The following is a 16,066-nucleotide window of genomic DNA, read 5'->3' as shown; positions in this document are numbered from 1 at the left end:
TGGCCTGTACTTCTTAGCACTGTGAGACTGGAAAGTGACAACTTGCAGGGAGTTGCAGGAAGCTTAGTCTGTGGACCTAGGAAAGAAAAGTTACATTTTCACAAGTTATTGACTGCAGTGATGGATTCCAACTTTTGCTCTAACCTTTCCAAGATTGAGATCTAAGAAAGCATCTGCTTTGTTTGGCTCATACTTCAGACAAATCAAGGCTTTTGAAGTGTAGAAATTGCTGTGTTCCTGTATTAATTGTTCTGCCACTGTTGTTCAGATCTGTTAGATCCTTTTTATTCCTTGAAAGAGCTACTCTGCTGAGGGGAAAAAGAGAGTTAAATGACAGAGCAATTTAAGAGCAGAAAATACACAAAAGCTTGCACTACATGCCAAGTTTAACCATCTATGTTTATACAACCACATGCAACTGAATTGCACAAGCACTGAATGTGTTTGGGTGCTTGTATATGTGCATAAAAGATCGCATGCTCACAAGTGTTTAAGCAGCTGTACTTGCTTCCAGAAAGCTTGCCTGTGAATGTGCAAATACTTGCACTTGTGAACTCAGTGTTACATCGGAATTCTGATGGGAAATTTGTGGTGTCTTTCATTTTTAGAACTGCTGGCTAGAATGCCTTCCTGGTATTGTCATCCAGTATCAAAGGACTATGAAAAGAGATGATGGTTAATTTATCGATATTTCTATATTATTTTGGTAGTTTACCCAGGTAGTAATCATATGGTGGCATGGACAGGGAGGGAGAAGTGAAACTTGTCATCCCGGTAAACAGGTGGTATTACAGTGAAAGCCCTGTAGATTGCACATCATGTGACTAAGTACTGATTGTCTTCTGAAACGATCCCATGAAAAATGGTCTCTATGAAGAACCTCTGAAGAATTAAGTACATTATTATCAATGGAGCATCATGTATGAAGAAATATTCCATGCCTCTTATTCTCCATTGCTTTGTACCTTGTATTGTCTCTGCCCTTTGGCAAAGGGAGGTGGCTGGTATGGGGAAAGCACTGGTTCCTGTCCTGGGGCTCCTGCTTTTTCACTTCTCCCACTAAACCTTCTCTTGGTTTTGCCTCTTGCATCTCCACAGCCGCAGCTACGTGTTCTCATCGTTGGCCACCTCAGCTGTCTCCTTTGCCACAGGGGCGCTTGGCATGTGGATCCCTCTCTACCTTCACAGAGCACAGGTCGTGCAGAAGACAGCAGAGACCTGCAGCTCGCAGCCTTGCGGCACCAAAGATAGGTGAGATTCATACTCTGCTGATTTAAAGAGGGGGAAAAGGGGGTGGGGGCTTATTTACCAGAGGAAACAGGCAAGTCCCACAGAGTCAAGTTACTAGAATGTCTGTAATTTCCTCTAGGTCTTTGCAACAATGATAGGAAATGCTGGGATTGTAAACTAGGTTTTATTTCTCTTCTTCATTGCATGAAGTCAAACCAAGGGAGAAGGAATGACCTCAGCACTGTCTTAGTTCCCAGGCTATGGTGTAGAAGTAGAAAAGAGGCTTTTGTCTTTGCCTTAGAGGATGTTTGGAGAGCTGAGAATTTGGTTTCTCAAGACCCATACTTATCTGTGATAGCAGCAGAATAAGCTGGCAGGTTGGGTAGCCACAGTGGTGGCTATAATTCAGAGGTTGGACTGGTTCCCCTAAAGGCTGCAGGGACTAACACTGAAGACTTTTGTTTCTGCATGAGGGAGGACTTCACTGTGTTTCATTGCTCTATACACTACTGTGTATGCTGAGTTTTGCTGAAGAATGGTGCAGAGATCTGGGACACTTTGGTCTGGAGTGCTTGATGTTATACAGTGGTTTGGTTTTTCAGTCCCAGTTATATAATATCACTTGCAGCACATAAGCTATGAAAAATAATTCATTGCTTTGTGCTTTACCGTGATGGCACAAAACATAAAATGCTAAAAAGGCATTTCTGCAGGTGAATAAAAGATAAGAAAAACTGCCTTTTGTCAGCTTTTTAGCTTGTGAGGGAAAAATAACATTAGGAAAACCTTCTTGCTCTAGCTGACACAATCCCATCTCAAGTAAACTACTTAGTGGTTTGGAGTACCATCAACTACAGCGCCCAGCGGGCAGTCTCAGTCTATTCTGCAAAAATGCAGTGAGCAGAAAATACAGCTCCAGTCTGAGTGCCCATCTGCTGTTTACAAAGAGAAGTTTTCCACTTCTGGATGACACCTACATTTTGAGCTGCCCTGAAGCTACTGTAATGTAGCTGCCAAAGCCTCTGTAATCCAAGTCCTGCACACACAATATGGAGAATCCTTGACAGCTCCTGGCTCTTTAAATTTAAATTAACACATTTCAAATGTTTAACCTAACAGCAAAAGAAGGCTTTTTTGAAGTGGTCTGAAAGGAGTTAGAAAGTCAAAGTATGTTGAAAGTCACTGGTATTTAGAGTCTTGTTAGGTTTCCTTTCCCTTAAGCTTCCTAGTGCCTGTTCTGTCCATGATTTCCCCTTTCATGATCAGTGTGCAGGTTATTACTTAGTTTTGTGCATACATAGTTAGCTGTACAATGCACTTCATGGGAAGCTCAGTTCCACACAAAGAAGCAGTATGAGCCCTTTGCACCTCTTTCCATGTTGATCAATGCCTGCGTACAAGGCTGAATTTGATATGCTGTGTTTTTCTTAATTGCAGGGGAAGAGTGCTAAAATCGCAAGTACTCAGCAGGGGAGCTCATTTGTTTTATTTTAAATTTGCAAAGCCAATGTGCAGATTTCCATTAGTCAGTTTAATAATTTGTTCAAAGACCATGCCCATTTTTTGGAAAAACTCCAAAAAAAACCCCCCTGTCTCTTTTTTTTTTCTTTTTTTTTTTTTAATAGCTTGATCTTCGGAGCAATCACATGCTTCACTGGTTTCCTGGGTGTAATCACAGGGGCAGGGGCAACCAAATGGTGCCGGTTAAAAACCCAGCGAGCTGATCCTCTTGTCTGTGCTGTTGGCATGCTAGGATCAGCCATCTTCATCTGTCTGATCTTCGTTGCTGCCAAGAGCAGCATTGTGGGAGCCTATGTAAGTATAATCCTTTGCATACGCCAGTCTCACTCTTACTGTCTCTACCAAACTCCTTAGAAGATTGTGAGATGTTGGTCTTGCTTTTCCGCTTCTGAATGTCCTTCATTTTGCCCCCTTGGCATTTTGGCACTATCTAGATGTGCCTGGAGGGAAAATGATATCTCAACTGCTTATCCCTGCTTACTAACTGTCATCAGAATTCAGAGCTGGGGAGTTAGCGCATGCATGGAAACCCACAGTTCCCTGCCTTTGGGTTGTTCTATCTGTACCTCTATCCATACCTCTATTGCTCTTGTCTCATGTCTTGGTACAGGAAAATTGGCTGCTTCCCTTGCAGTAAGGGTATTGTAGCTGCAGTGGTACCGAATTATAATTACAGTATAATTTGTCTGTGGGCATGTGTTTGGCTACCTATGAGTACCGTTAATTTCCATAATTAGGTAGCTTGCTGCAGACCAATATTAATTACCATGTAATTTCAATTTGTTGTTATCTGTATTACCATAGCACCTGGAAGTCCTAGTCATAGTCCGGGAACCCACAATACTTGATGCTGCACAAATGCAGATTAGAATACGGCTCCTCCCTGTATGTTTGTAATCGAAGTATGTAAAAAGACATCAGATAGATCCAGACAAATAGACTGAAGGGAAAAGGAAAAACTCAAGTATAATAATCCAGCCTCAGGCTAGAATCTTGCTTTCACTAGACAGTAGAAATCCAGTACACTGAACAGGTCTCAGGTTCCCTTTCAATGTAATAGAGAGAAGCCTGGGACCTGGGAGTTTTTGAAGGGAAGGCATGAGGTGGTTGGAGTAGAGGGATAATTTCTGAAAGCCCACCTTTAGCTTCCACACAGCAGTGCACACTCCACCCAGCAAGGAGAATTCATATACAGTTAACCAACCAACCAACCGATCTATGGCGGTTCCTCGTTCCTCTATATTTCTAGCACTAGTCTAGTCATGGTTATTTTCTGAGTATTTCAATAGCTGTCATCGTTATGGGGACACACAGGAAGAAAGAGTGAAAGTTTAAAAACATTAAGACAGAACCTAGAATGCCTACTGTGGCTATCTAGAAAGCGTCAGAAGGAGATTCAGTCTTCTGGTTTGTGGCATGGTCTAGAACTAACCTTAGATTCAGCAGAAAAATGATCACCTCAGACAACCAGCAAGAGGGTGTTACTGGTTGGCGAAGCATTAACCCTCCTGTCATTGTCAGCCATCTCCGAGTGAAGAGACCTGTCACATCCCTCCACCTGCCCCTCCCCTCCACTTCTTCATGCAGCCAGACCTGTGATTTTCTCCTTTCTCAGACCTGATGACAGACATGTTCATTTGTGGTGTTTAGTCTCTTTATGCAGAAAGTCCTCTCTTTCTAAGCTGGAAATACTGTTTTCAAAAATTTTGCAACAAATGGTGGTTATTGGTCTCATTTTCATCTTTTTTTCCTTAGGTTTTTTGTTTGGTTTTGTTTTTTTAATAGCCATATGACTATTCTGCATTATGTAAATATATAAATATAGATGGTATTATTTAACCAGTCTTAGAAACAATTTATTTTATTATGCATGAGCAGTAAATCTGATAAAGAGTCAATGATTTGCAAAGGAAGTTATATCTGCATATGGAGGAGGTATGAGGAATATAAGCCTATTTGCTGATGCTGTTAGGCTGAAGCATATATTTGTTGCAGGTAACACTGCCTCTCCATAGCCCTAAATACACTCTCTCTGCTGCTGGAAACCTGATGCATAGGAAGCAGATTAAGAGTCCAGTTAATGTGCCAATTGGGGAATCAGACATCTGACCTCTCTTTATAGATTCCACATGCGACAGTGGGCAAGTTGTTTAACTTTGTTTTGCCTCTGCAAAAATGAGGATTCTTAACTTACAAAGGGTCAGGGTAGCTTAGATCATTAGTGTTTGTAAATGACCTGGAGTTCGATGATCTGTGGCCAGGCCATCCACTATAAATTAATATAAACAGAAAACAATGACACAACACCTGTTGCTGTTGCTGTTTCGTGTTACAGGTGCTAACCCAACTGAGAGAACAGGTCTGTGTTGGAGCTACTAATGTCTCATAACACAAGGTATTATCGTGGTGGTGCTATATATCAGCTGAATTGACTTTTCAAGGCAAATTTCAAACACGAGCCCTTGTTTTTCCATGCCGTTCAATGCTATTGCAATCTTACAGACTTCCAGAGTGTCTAATTCCCTTGTATTTCACTAGGAGACCTGTCTTCCAAGGTTGCATGGTGTAGCAGTTTCTCATTACTCTCTGTTTTAACTCACATTGGTCCCAAATGAAGGAGAGACTGTTCTCTGTCTCTGGAGTTGGAACACGTAGATATGGTGGACAGCACGATGGACTAGGTTACCTTCCTTATCTCAAAATCCATGATAATAGCTTGTTCTGGAAAGAATGTGGTAAAATTTATGGGTGGATTTTCTCATCTCTCATAGCTTCCTTGACAGCTGTCTCCTGGCTCTCATCCTGAAACAGCATCCTTGAGTTCTGTATGACTATGAAAGGCAAGAGCAATGTTCTGGTCTGTTCCTCAACAGGGTGGTATTTGCAGACCTTCTGTGCTATGACTGTCCTTAGACTTCTCTCATTGATCACACCATGCTAAAATTGGTTACTGGTTTTGGACCCCCCATTGGCTCAGAGCCTTGAAATTATCGCTTCCAAGCATTTAGATGGGTCCCCATGAGATGGTGTTCTCTCACACTGAGCTGTGTTGGCCATCAGATCACCACCTCCCTCCCTGCTCTAGTTATTAGTCGAGAGTTTTTAATGTCAACTGATACTGGCATGAGCTTAAATGAAGTGTTCAGCACTCCAGCAAGAATCAGCAGAGCCCTTGCTTTTTAATTTCTTGGCTTTTGGGGTTTTGTGTTTGGGGTTTTTTTTGAAAAGACCTGCATATCCATTAGCATGATCACCTTGTCCCTTACAAGCTGTCTGCTCTCTTCTTCCCCTGAACGTGCGTACTTTTTCTCCCCTGCTCAGTCCTGTCTTGCAGGTGGTTTTGGTCCCTGAGGACAGCTGCTATTCCAGTTCTGTAGCAGCCAGTCCTACCTGGAGAAGGTAGAAAAACTTATTTTTTCCATCCAATCTTTTCATACTAATCCAGTGAATTATTGGCAGTGGTAGAAGTGGCTGGAAAGGTGGAATAAAACAGCATTCTATATCACTTAGCTGCCCAGACACTTGTATTTCTATCTTTTACTATCTTGCTTGGCTGTATAGTCCAATCAGTTTTGACTGTGTTTTCCTTGCAGCATGTGGATTTGTGCGTTGTAGTCCAGTGCCTTAAAACAGCAATTTGCATATCTTTAGGTCCCACTCTTTCTGAAATATGTACTCTTTGAAATGCTGGTTTTCAAACATGTCTCTTGAAACCCATTGGCTGTATGGCATCATTGATTCACGCTACTCAGACATTTCAACAGCGGATTTTACACTAGTTTAAATCTCCAAATGACTGGAGAAGAGGGGCTTTGCTTTGCCTTCCTTTTGACACTGTTCCAAGTTATTGTTGTACGTCAATTTCAACATCTATTTCAATTCCTCAAAGACATTTTATGATCTTGCAGAAACAGCAAATCCCAGGGTAAAACTTTGCCATAGAACTTTTACAACATCCCAGTCTCAACTCCAGGGACTTCCTGTTGACATGATGTTGGTGACTTACCTACTTTTGAGGCATCGATGTTGCCCAACACTGAGATGGTGTTAGACTTGCTTCACATTCAAGAGTACATGTGGGAGTCTCACCCACCATTTCAGAGAGAAATACAAACAATGAAGATGTAGACAGGTATGCTCTTTGCAAATAGCCATGGAAGGAGTTTATAACCTGCTTAGATCTTGCTGGGAGAGCTGCTGGTGTGACCACTCTGAAACGTACTTTATTTATAATTTTCGGTAATCAGAATTTTCTAACTGATCACATAAACAGAAAGACTTGAGGGGAACATAACTTCTATCGGCTCATCACAGATGAGCAACGGGACACCAAATGGAGATGGTGAGATATTATGCAACACAGCTGGATTCAGAAGAGGATATATCTGTAGAGCTGAAATCTCAGTGTAAAATGAGGCTTCAAATACTGTGTGAGGAGTCAAAACTGTGACCATTTCAGGAGCTATTGATCTGTTCTGGAGCCTGCCCTATTTGCAGTAAGCATCCCTAGAGTCTCTCCCCAGCAGAAATGCCACATATCCTCATATGCCCTTCGCAGCGGATGAACTCATTGTTATAAATCCCTATTAGCAGCTGAAGGACAGACTTTTTTTGTCAGTATCTTTTGTCCTACTTTTTGATCTTGTTCCTCGTTTCCTTTTACCAGTATCCACATATTAAGCACGTGTTTCATGGAAACAGATTGGGTGAAATACACTTTCAACAATTCAAAGCTGGTGCACTCTGAAGTTTGTAGCATTTCAGGGATTTATTTATAGGACTTGTGCTGAATTCCTGCAGAAGGGGGCAAATTTTACTTGCTGCTTGTAACAATTCATATGTGTGTTATGTGTATGTAATTCATATAACCTTAAGGCAAGCAGTTGCCTGTTCGCAATACTGTATAAACAGGCCGGGCATGTCGATGCCGTATTCAGAAGTGTGATTACATCTTTCCCAAGCTCAATTTAATCTATCCAGCCACAGAACCCCAGCAACAGCAGCTGCAAAGCTGTAGTAGGACAGATTTCAGAGCAGGTCCTGAGAGCCCACCTGGAGCTCTGGTATGCCCTTGCTACATGACACATGGCTTCAACTCCTGTCAGCACCTTGATTCATTGGATCCGCGTTTCTTAGCTTGGCAGTTGTCATTTCCAGTGAGAGCCAAGTTCAGGGCAGACCAGTGCACAGTGGGAAAATGGAAAGAGGAGATTTCCTAGCTGACCAGCTGGGCCATAATGTCTGGCTTAGGCACCATCATAGAGGAAGCAGAACCAGTCACAAAAAGAAGGGATAGGGAGGGAGAACTTGTGGGAAACAAAGATGATTTTAGAAACAAATAGAGGAAGCTTTCTGTAGGTCAATGCGTAAGACATGCTAAATAAAGCAAGCTATTCCTGGCAGTGAGTGACATGATGGTCTGAGGGGTTTAGGCAATCTCAGCCGGTGTGTGGGAAAGACAATTGCGGTGGTCGCATCATGCCATAGCTGCCAATCTTGCAGTTCCTCCTCCCACCCCAAACTGCGCCTGTGTAAGCAACGGGGACCGGGGCAGTGGCAGTGACTGTCAGCCCGTTAAAGCTCACAAGAACACCACAAAACGACATCCATCTGAATGTTTCCTCAGAGCAAAGCGTACTGCGTATGTCTTGCCAGCTTTGTTTCATTAATGAACTGCAGCCTATTCAACATAACAAAAACTGAACATAAGGCAATTAAAAAGGGAATCTTGAATTACCAGAATCTAAATCTCCATGCCTGTTATCCCCAGCTACCAACAGGGATTACAGAAGTAATGTTTTCTCTCTAGATGCCACAAAAAGAAATGGGTTAGCTGGGCAAAAAGCAACCTTTTGGGGGGTGTTAACGGAGTTTTGCTTGCCACCTTACTGGTGGGGAACGGGAGACCTGGTTTTTACAATTCTGGTTATTTAAGTAGCTTTTCGTCTACGTGTTCTGGTCTTCATAATAAACAAAGGAAGAGGGAAACGTGTGTGTGGAAGATTTTCTATCCTTTTTTTTTTTAATCCTGTTGAACCTACATTTCTTTGCTAATTTGTTAACATACAGCATAAAAGCAATTGAAATATGAGTAAAAATCTTTTTGATGGAGACAGTGTTCCTCTTGAAGCCATGTCACACTTGCTCCATTGGACTCAGTTTGATGAACATGTAATGAGGCCAGGTTAAACTTGTTTCTCCTCTTGATCATTTCCAGTTCTTCAACTGCTATAACTGTTTGTAGAACCGTTTAGTGAACTGCACCAGAGAAATTATTTGGGTTAAAAATAAGCAAAACAAGCCTTTCTTCCCCTACTTCCCCCCAACAAAAGATTCTTTGCCCCATCTCAGTTTCCTGCTCTGAATCCTTGCTTGGCCCCGTTGTACCAGCACAGCTGAGAAGGCAGTATGAGGTAGGAGTAAGTGAGGAGGGAGTGCCAGAGGTGGAAAGGATATGTGGTGGCTGTTCATACCACACCACCACAAAAAGAAGCTCTCATCCCACTACATACACAGGGCTTTTAATGTATCTTGTTGACCATCTCCACAAAGTCAAGAGTAAGATCTCACCGTAAGACACTGTTGTTGCAAACCCCATACTTAAGTCCTGTCTTGACCATATGTAGATATTACTAATGTAATGTCTGAGTTGTTATAGTGCCTAGACCTATGTCCCCCTCAAAAAGGACAGCAATACGCTATCGGGGAGGGATCTTGCACATAGTGGGTAGAGAACCTCATCTGGTTTGCTGCAGTGCTTAACACATAACTTGATTCCTAGTGATGAAAATGACTGTTTTGGGGAGTTATAGCCTTCTTGCCTTTTCTAACTGGCTTTTTGGAACAGAATGATGCCAGTATGGAAGCTCAGGGCTGTCTCTTCTTGCTGGCTTCTCATGTTCTTCTGTAACTAAATGTGTCGGCCTTCTCTTTAGCTGCTCTGTAGATCATAAACAGTTTACACTAATGAAGTTGCAGGCCAACCCTCTAGAGCTCTCATAAAAGTATATAAATGGTTTTCTAATATTCAGGATAAACCACAACAGTAACAAGGAGTGTGTTGTGTAGGTTTGAGACAAATAAGCAACAAAGGAAAGTTTGTGACAGGTTATTTTTCCTTTGAATGTCAAATGAATAAATATTCTCCTTTTTGTGTGTTTTGTTACAACAGATTTGCATTTTTATCGGAGAAACTCTTCTGTTTTCAAACTGGGCTATCACAGCAGACATACTAATGGTGAGTGTACTTTGGAGCAGCATCTTTCTCTTCTGGTGGCCAGAGCAGTTTGTCAGCTTGCAAGAACAACCTGAAGTTCACAATTTCTTCCAAATGCCTAGCTTCTACTTCAGCCTATTCTTTTTTTTTTTTTAACTTGCTGAAAAGGAAGGTGAGAGAGAGAGAGAAATAAAAAAAGATTCCTCTTGTCCTTTGTTCTGAGCACTAGGGAGCAGAGATGTCCAGAAAGGACACCATTACTGAATTCAAATAGTTTCCCCAAATTTTAAGTATTTGCACAAAACCTCACATGCAATGAAATCAGCCAACATTTCCTAATAGTCAGCACATTAGTGGATTTTGTTATCAATAACTCAGCTTTGTTCTGCAATAGGAAATCCTTCCCTCCCTCCCTCCTCTGACCACAAAGGCAGCCATCTACCTCTCTCTTTGGCTGAACTCCAGCAAACCTACCATTCAGCACATACACAATAGAAAACCACCTCTGGGAGAGGAGAGAGGAAAAGAAAGTATAAAGAATTTTTGGACTATATCCACCTTGTCCAAGAGGAAACTGTCAGGGACTTTTCACCTCATGTCCTTCATTTTCTATTCTTTCTCCACTGTAGAGCTTTTTAAGTCTTTCAAATCAGCAAGCTGACCTCAGCAGCTAGATTTTCATATGAAATAATCTGGACATTTGTTAGAGAGCCTTGCATGTTTTGTAGATGCTTCCATCAGAGATGTACAGAGCCTACCAAACATACTGTATGTTGAAGTCCCATTGTGAGCAAGGTTACTTGTTGCTTATTGTATGAAAAAGAAAGAAACTAAGGCACAGAACCATTACGGGACTTGCCCGAGGTCTTTTGGCAGCTTGTTGGCAGAACTAAAAATATAATTGGTCTGGCATCAGTAGAAAACTCCCTTGACTTGTATTGCTTATGCAAACATCAACGAGAAAACAATCTGGCTCAATATTCCTAGATGTAAAGATAATGGTGTTGATATATTGATTCAGCAAAGAACTTCAAGCTTCTGCTTAAGTTCTGTTTATGATTTAAGTTCAAGGTTGTGTTTATATTTTAAGATAGCTGTGTAGTTGCCATAACTGCATTGCCTGATGAACTTTCAATCTTTAACTCATTTGGGCAGAGAACACTTTGGGAGGTGGGGTGGTTAATTCCACTTCTCTCAGATATGAATTAAGCACAGAGAAACAAAGGTTATCAGTGTACTTCGGTAGCATTAGATAGCTTTTAATTACCGAGGTTCATTCCTCCTACCAGTTTAGCTTTAGCGTGATAAGCTCTGCATGGGCTGAACAGGTGGTTACACTGTACTTGCATGCATTTTGCAGCTTGTGCTGAGTTCAAGGGTGCCATGGCCGTTCGTTTAGTGGTATCTCAACACTTTGACAGATGTGCAGTCTATAGACAGCTGTGTCGAGGAAGAAATTATAGTACAATATTTGTAGTTGCTCATGACTGCCTCCTGCCAGAGCTTTCTGTCGCATCCTGCCTTTGGCTGTGATGTTCCCAAGTGCTCCCAACTCCCTCTGGTCAGAATTTGCTGATGGGCTTAAATAGCAGATCTTTTATATCCTCACTAGCATTGGCTGAAACAGGTGAGAGCTTGGCTGTGGAGCACATCTGCAGTCCTCCAGCAGTGACTCTCAAAGAGCAGCTGAGGTAGTCATCTCTGCTGCCAACACAGCGCAGCTGGAGGGAGGGTACTTGCTGGACATGGTCAAGGTCCTTCAGAAAATCTGTGCGAGAGAGGGAGAGCTGAAGCTTGACATACTCAAGCTAACCCCAAAAGACGTTTTTCAGCCCAACTACTTGGTTATATCAAGTGTACTAAGGATGCCATCATTGTCCCATTTTGATTACTGAGATATTTTGTGTTGATTTCAATGTGGCTTAAGTATCCTGTAGATTTTTAATAGCTTTTGTAGGGTTTGCCATCTGTATTACCAGCATCCTGTAGTCAGTTGCATTTTGTAGGGTTGCATTTGCAGTTATTCACGTTGCTTTAGTGCAAAAGAACTCCATAAGAAATGATTGGAAATATTCGGAAATAATTTCTTAGTTCCAATTTCCAAAACATGGGAAACTAAAACCATGTTAAAAATTGGATTTTGTAATTGATGCCAACTCTTAAGCTAGCTGTTTTCTTGTCCGTTTAGAGAAACGAACTGAGTGTCATATATAATGCCCAGCTTAATGTATTATCAGCACGAGTAGACTTGTAAAAGTGCTATACAAATAAATGTAAACATCCACTTGGATCAATGCAAGTCTATCAACAGATGGTCTGAGGTGCATTCATGTTACACAAGGGGTTTGAGAGGATGTTTAGTCAGACAATAGGTGAGAGCCAGGGCTATAACCATGTTTGACAGACAGCTTTATAAGAAGTCCTAACCAGAGAAAGGTGTGGATATGCTTTAGCGAGATGCACTTTAAATGTTTGGCAAATTAATTTCTACTGATTACTATTTATTTGGTGTAATCAGAAGTGTGTCTGTTCTTGCCTGAGGCTGGTAAGGAGTTTAAAAGCATTATTAGGGTAAGCTTAACAACACTTTCATCATATACATAAATATTATCCTGTTTTCATGGATAAAAAGCTCTCAAATCTGGCTAAACACTGTTCCCACTGATTTCATTATGCCAGAAGTGAGGCTTTTTGGAAACTGCATCCCAAATGATTTATCATAGCTCTCCCAAGATTTACAGATCTCATGACTGCCTAAGAACCCTATCAGGCAAGTTGGTAAGCATCTTCAGAGGTTTTGCAAGTTTAATTTCTTTGGCAAAACAAGGATGTTTGCTTATTATCTTCAAATTTAATTGTTGGCTCTTCATAGCTTCGTGCTTCCATTGCATCTACTGTTCTTGCCAGTGTAACGGTCGGTGTGCAGCTCCTCAAATTGTCTGCAGTAAAAGGTGCTGAGTGCTAGGTTTGATAAACTGTCAGCACTGCAGAATGTACTGCACTGCCTGAGATTTTGAAAGGCTGATATTTTTTCCAAATGCAAATTTGTACAAAACAGGCCTTATTCTCCGGAGCACAACTCCAAATCTCCTCCCAGGCACATGCTCAGATGGTGCTTAGGGAAGGGGGGAATGTTTCTGATGGAGCATGCTAATTATGAAACAGATTTTATCAGCCATCTTTGCAAATTGGCCTCAAAATTACCAGAACCCCAAAGCAGCATTAAAACTGCCTTGTAACAGCAATAATGAATGAGCTTCAGTGCAGCAGGCAAGCGTGTAACATTCTGAGACGTGCTGAGTGCTTGGGACTTTGTGGAATCTGGTCCTAATAGTGGGGTTTTTCCTCCATAGCATATCTCAAAAATAAAGATGTTGGACAGAGGCTTGGTGGCATTTCTGTGTAAGAGCCAGCAGGCAATTTAAAGGGCCTCAGCCACTGTGATCACAGTCTGTTTAGGTCTTTGCTGAGAAAAGGCATCCTCCAGTTTATGCAAAGTCGTGACACTCATGCAAAAAAATGCTCTGCATATTTCTTTTTTCTTTTAAAACATTAGTTCTTTTTAAATGGTCATGAGCTGCCATGGAGGAGCTGCTTTAATGTTTTGCTGTAGAGTCAAAGTCTTCTTTTAGGCTTGAAACAGTCATAGACTGGTGCTCAGCTGTGCTATAGGCATGGAGGAATGTTGCTTTTGTTCTGATTACCTTCCCTATAAATAAAAAACAATTATTTATGTAGTATAAAATACTGCCCTATTTTTACAGCCGAAGATAAATAGCATTTCTGGAAGTTCTCATTGTTGCTTGTCTCAGTGTGCCTGCACACATCAGTAATCTGAGTGCTGTGGTTTAGATTTTAAGGCAGGGTGAGGAGTGCCTTTGAGTGAAGGTACACAGCCCACTTCAAACAGTTGAGCACAGCTCTGACCAGGAAGGATGGGCCAAGGGCTGCAGATGGATGTGTACTGCTCCATGTTGTGCTGTCATCTGGAGACCAGGTCAGCCACCTTTTACTTCATTTAAAAGTATTTTTTTAGACAGCGTCCACCTAGGTCGAGTGAAGGGTCTCTCTGAGGCTGGCTTCTCTGGATCACAGCCTTTGCCTCTCCCAAGCAGTAGTTACAGCAGGGACACCTGGACTATTTCCAGGCTCTGTCAGTGGCTAGAACAGGGTTAGCACGTGTTTTCTTTGCCTTTGGTGCTGAAAGAGGCCAATATGCATTGTCCTGAAGATTACTGTCTGACCCAGAAAGGGTAGCAAAGTGTTTTAGAGAGTAGAGTTTTCTGTCAAAGATTAGACGTAAACATCAGAACTTACCTCTTTGGCACATGCTCTTTTACTGGGAGAAGGGTGATCTCTCCTTGGCTTTCCTGGTTAATTTATAGCAGACCAACTCATTCTGGTGGTTTCACTACAGGAAGGGGATGTCAGCAGTAAACCATGGCCTTTCTGAACCTCTATTTAAAGAGCAGAGGTTTGCCAAAGCTGCTTGGTCAGCCTCCCTGCCCATCCTCTGTGCTGTGCTGGGTTCTGCCTCTGAACCTGGAGTCAGAGATGAGCCAGGACGATCCCACGGACTTCCGCCCCGGCTGCTGTGGCTCTCCCACCTCCAGTTTCTGTGGGATGTTCAAACCAGACCATGTATGGTTTGAATTTAGGTCTATTTTAGTATCAAAATGGCCATTTAGAGCTGTAATTTACTGCTGTCTTCCTAGAACAGTAGATAAAGTTTGCTACCAACTACTTCCTCTCCATCAGAATAAAATGCTTTTTAAGTAGGGATAGGGTGGAGTATTTTTTGGTGTTTTGGAGATGCCGGTTTAAGCCTTTTTTTCTTTTCAATATCTTCTTAGAGGAGGAGGAAAAATCTTGTGTTCATTTGCTTGCCACATGTTGGGTTTTTGGTTTGGGGGATGGGGGTGTTTGTCACTTGAATTCCAGACTAAATTTACCAAGTTTTGGCACTTTATAGTGCCAAACCATATTGATGATTTCAACCATCAATAACTTCTTTAGCTAGGCAAACTGAAAACTTGCTGGAAATTTTATTGCTACTTGCAAAACTATATGTATGCATAATACAGATGTACATGCAAAATTATGTCTAATACATGTGTGTGTATTCATGTTTATAAATACATATATATGCACACACACATATGATGCAGGTATCATTCAAATTTTTTTCTCCAGTTGGCACCAATTCACTGCCACTCCCTGAAAATGGTAAGTTTTTAATAGATTTGCCATTTCCTTTGTCATTTTGCTGAGAAAATGGATAGAACATAGAGTCAGGCAGACTTTCTTCTCCAGATTTGTTAACATAAACCTTATAGAAAGAAAAATATTTTAATGTAAGTTTAAAATTCCCGTTTCACAGATATACACAACTCTGGACTCTTGGGTTAGGTAGAATTTGACTTTATATTCTCAGATGCCCTTTCTCAAATGGCTCTTGCAGAATGCTTCTTCATTGCACCTGTGTGAACTAGGGCCAGGTGGGAAGAAGAACAATAACTCACTCTTTTTTTTTTTTTTTCTTTCTTCTTTTCTTCTGTCTAATCTACCCAGGTTGCACCCATTACCCTGCATCTTTGGGGAATGGTAATGAATTGTGTGGCTCTCCTACGGTTTTACAGTGTGACCTTCAGTACGTTTCTGTGTCTCTAATAAAGTCTAGACCTTATTTTCCTCTTGGGATTTCTGTGAGCCTTCAAGTCTGATTTGAGCTCCTGGATGCAAAAGTAGGACAATGTCTAACAGCTGCAGCCAGGTGGCTGCTGTGGATCTGATCAGCTTTTGCTCTTCTGTTGCACAACAGGAGTTTAACAGGGTACCCATTTAATACGTGGCATCAAAGTGCATTAGCAGTGTGCGTTTGCAGCTTTGTCAAACCAGTAATGAAAGAACTGGCAGGTCATTCTGAAAGCACGTGGTAAAACCCTAAGGAGAAGCATTTAATCTAATTTTACCCACCGTTCCTAATTGTCTCTGCTTGGAATGAGATGATAATTCTAAATAGGCATCAGTTTCTTCTAGTGTGGATTTTCTCAGTGCTGTTTCTTTTCTTTCCTTTTTTAATGGCTAACTCGTTCCACT

At 41.6% G+C, this 16,066-nt stretch overlaps 1 protein-coding gene across 2 annotated transcripts in view; it reads left to right on the top strand.

The window, feature by feature from the left end:
* The window catches only part of LOC115347365 (protein spinster homolog 2-like), a 141,486-nt gene that overhangs the window by 91,133 nt on the left and 34,287 nt on the right, over positions 1 to 16,066 (top strand). For both annotated transcript variants that reach the window (XR_003925465.1, XM_030028671.2), the window contains exons 7-9: positions 1,099 to 1,251; positions 2,856 to 3,045; positions 9,923 to 9,988. Coding sequence is in view for 1 of the 2 variants with exons in the window: in XM_030028671.2 (XP_029884531.1) it covers positions 1,099 to 1,251; positions 2,856 to 3,045; positions 9,923 to 9,988 (409 nt within the window). In the remaining variant the exon portion in view is untranslated. The remainder of the gene's footprint in view (positions 1 to 1,098; positions 1,252 to 2,855; positions 3,046 to 9,922; positions 9,989 to 16,066) is intronic.

Source organism: Aquila chrysaetos, chromosome 10, assembly GCF_900496995.4.
Source record: "Aquila chrysaetos chrysaetos chromosome 10, bAquChr1.4, whole genome shotgun sequence".
NCBI classification, from domain to species: domain Eukaryota; kingdom Metazoa; phylum Chordata; class Aves; order Accipitriformes; family Accipitridae; genus Aquila; species Aquila chrysaetos.
Note: the sequence above shows the minus strand (reverse complement) of the source record. Positions and strands in the feature narration are given on the sequence as shown.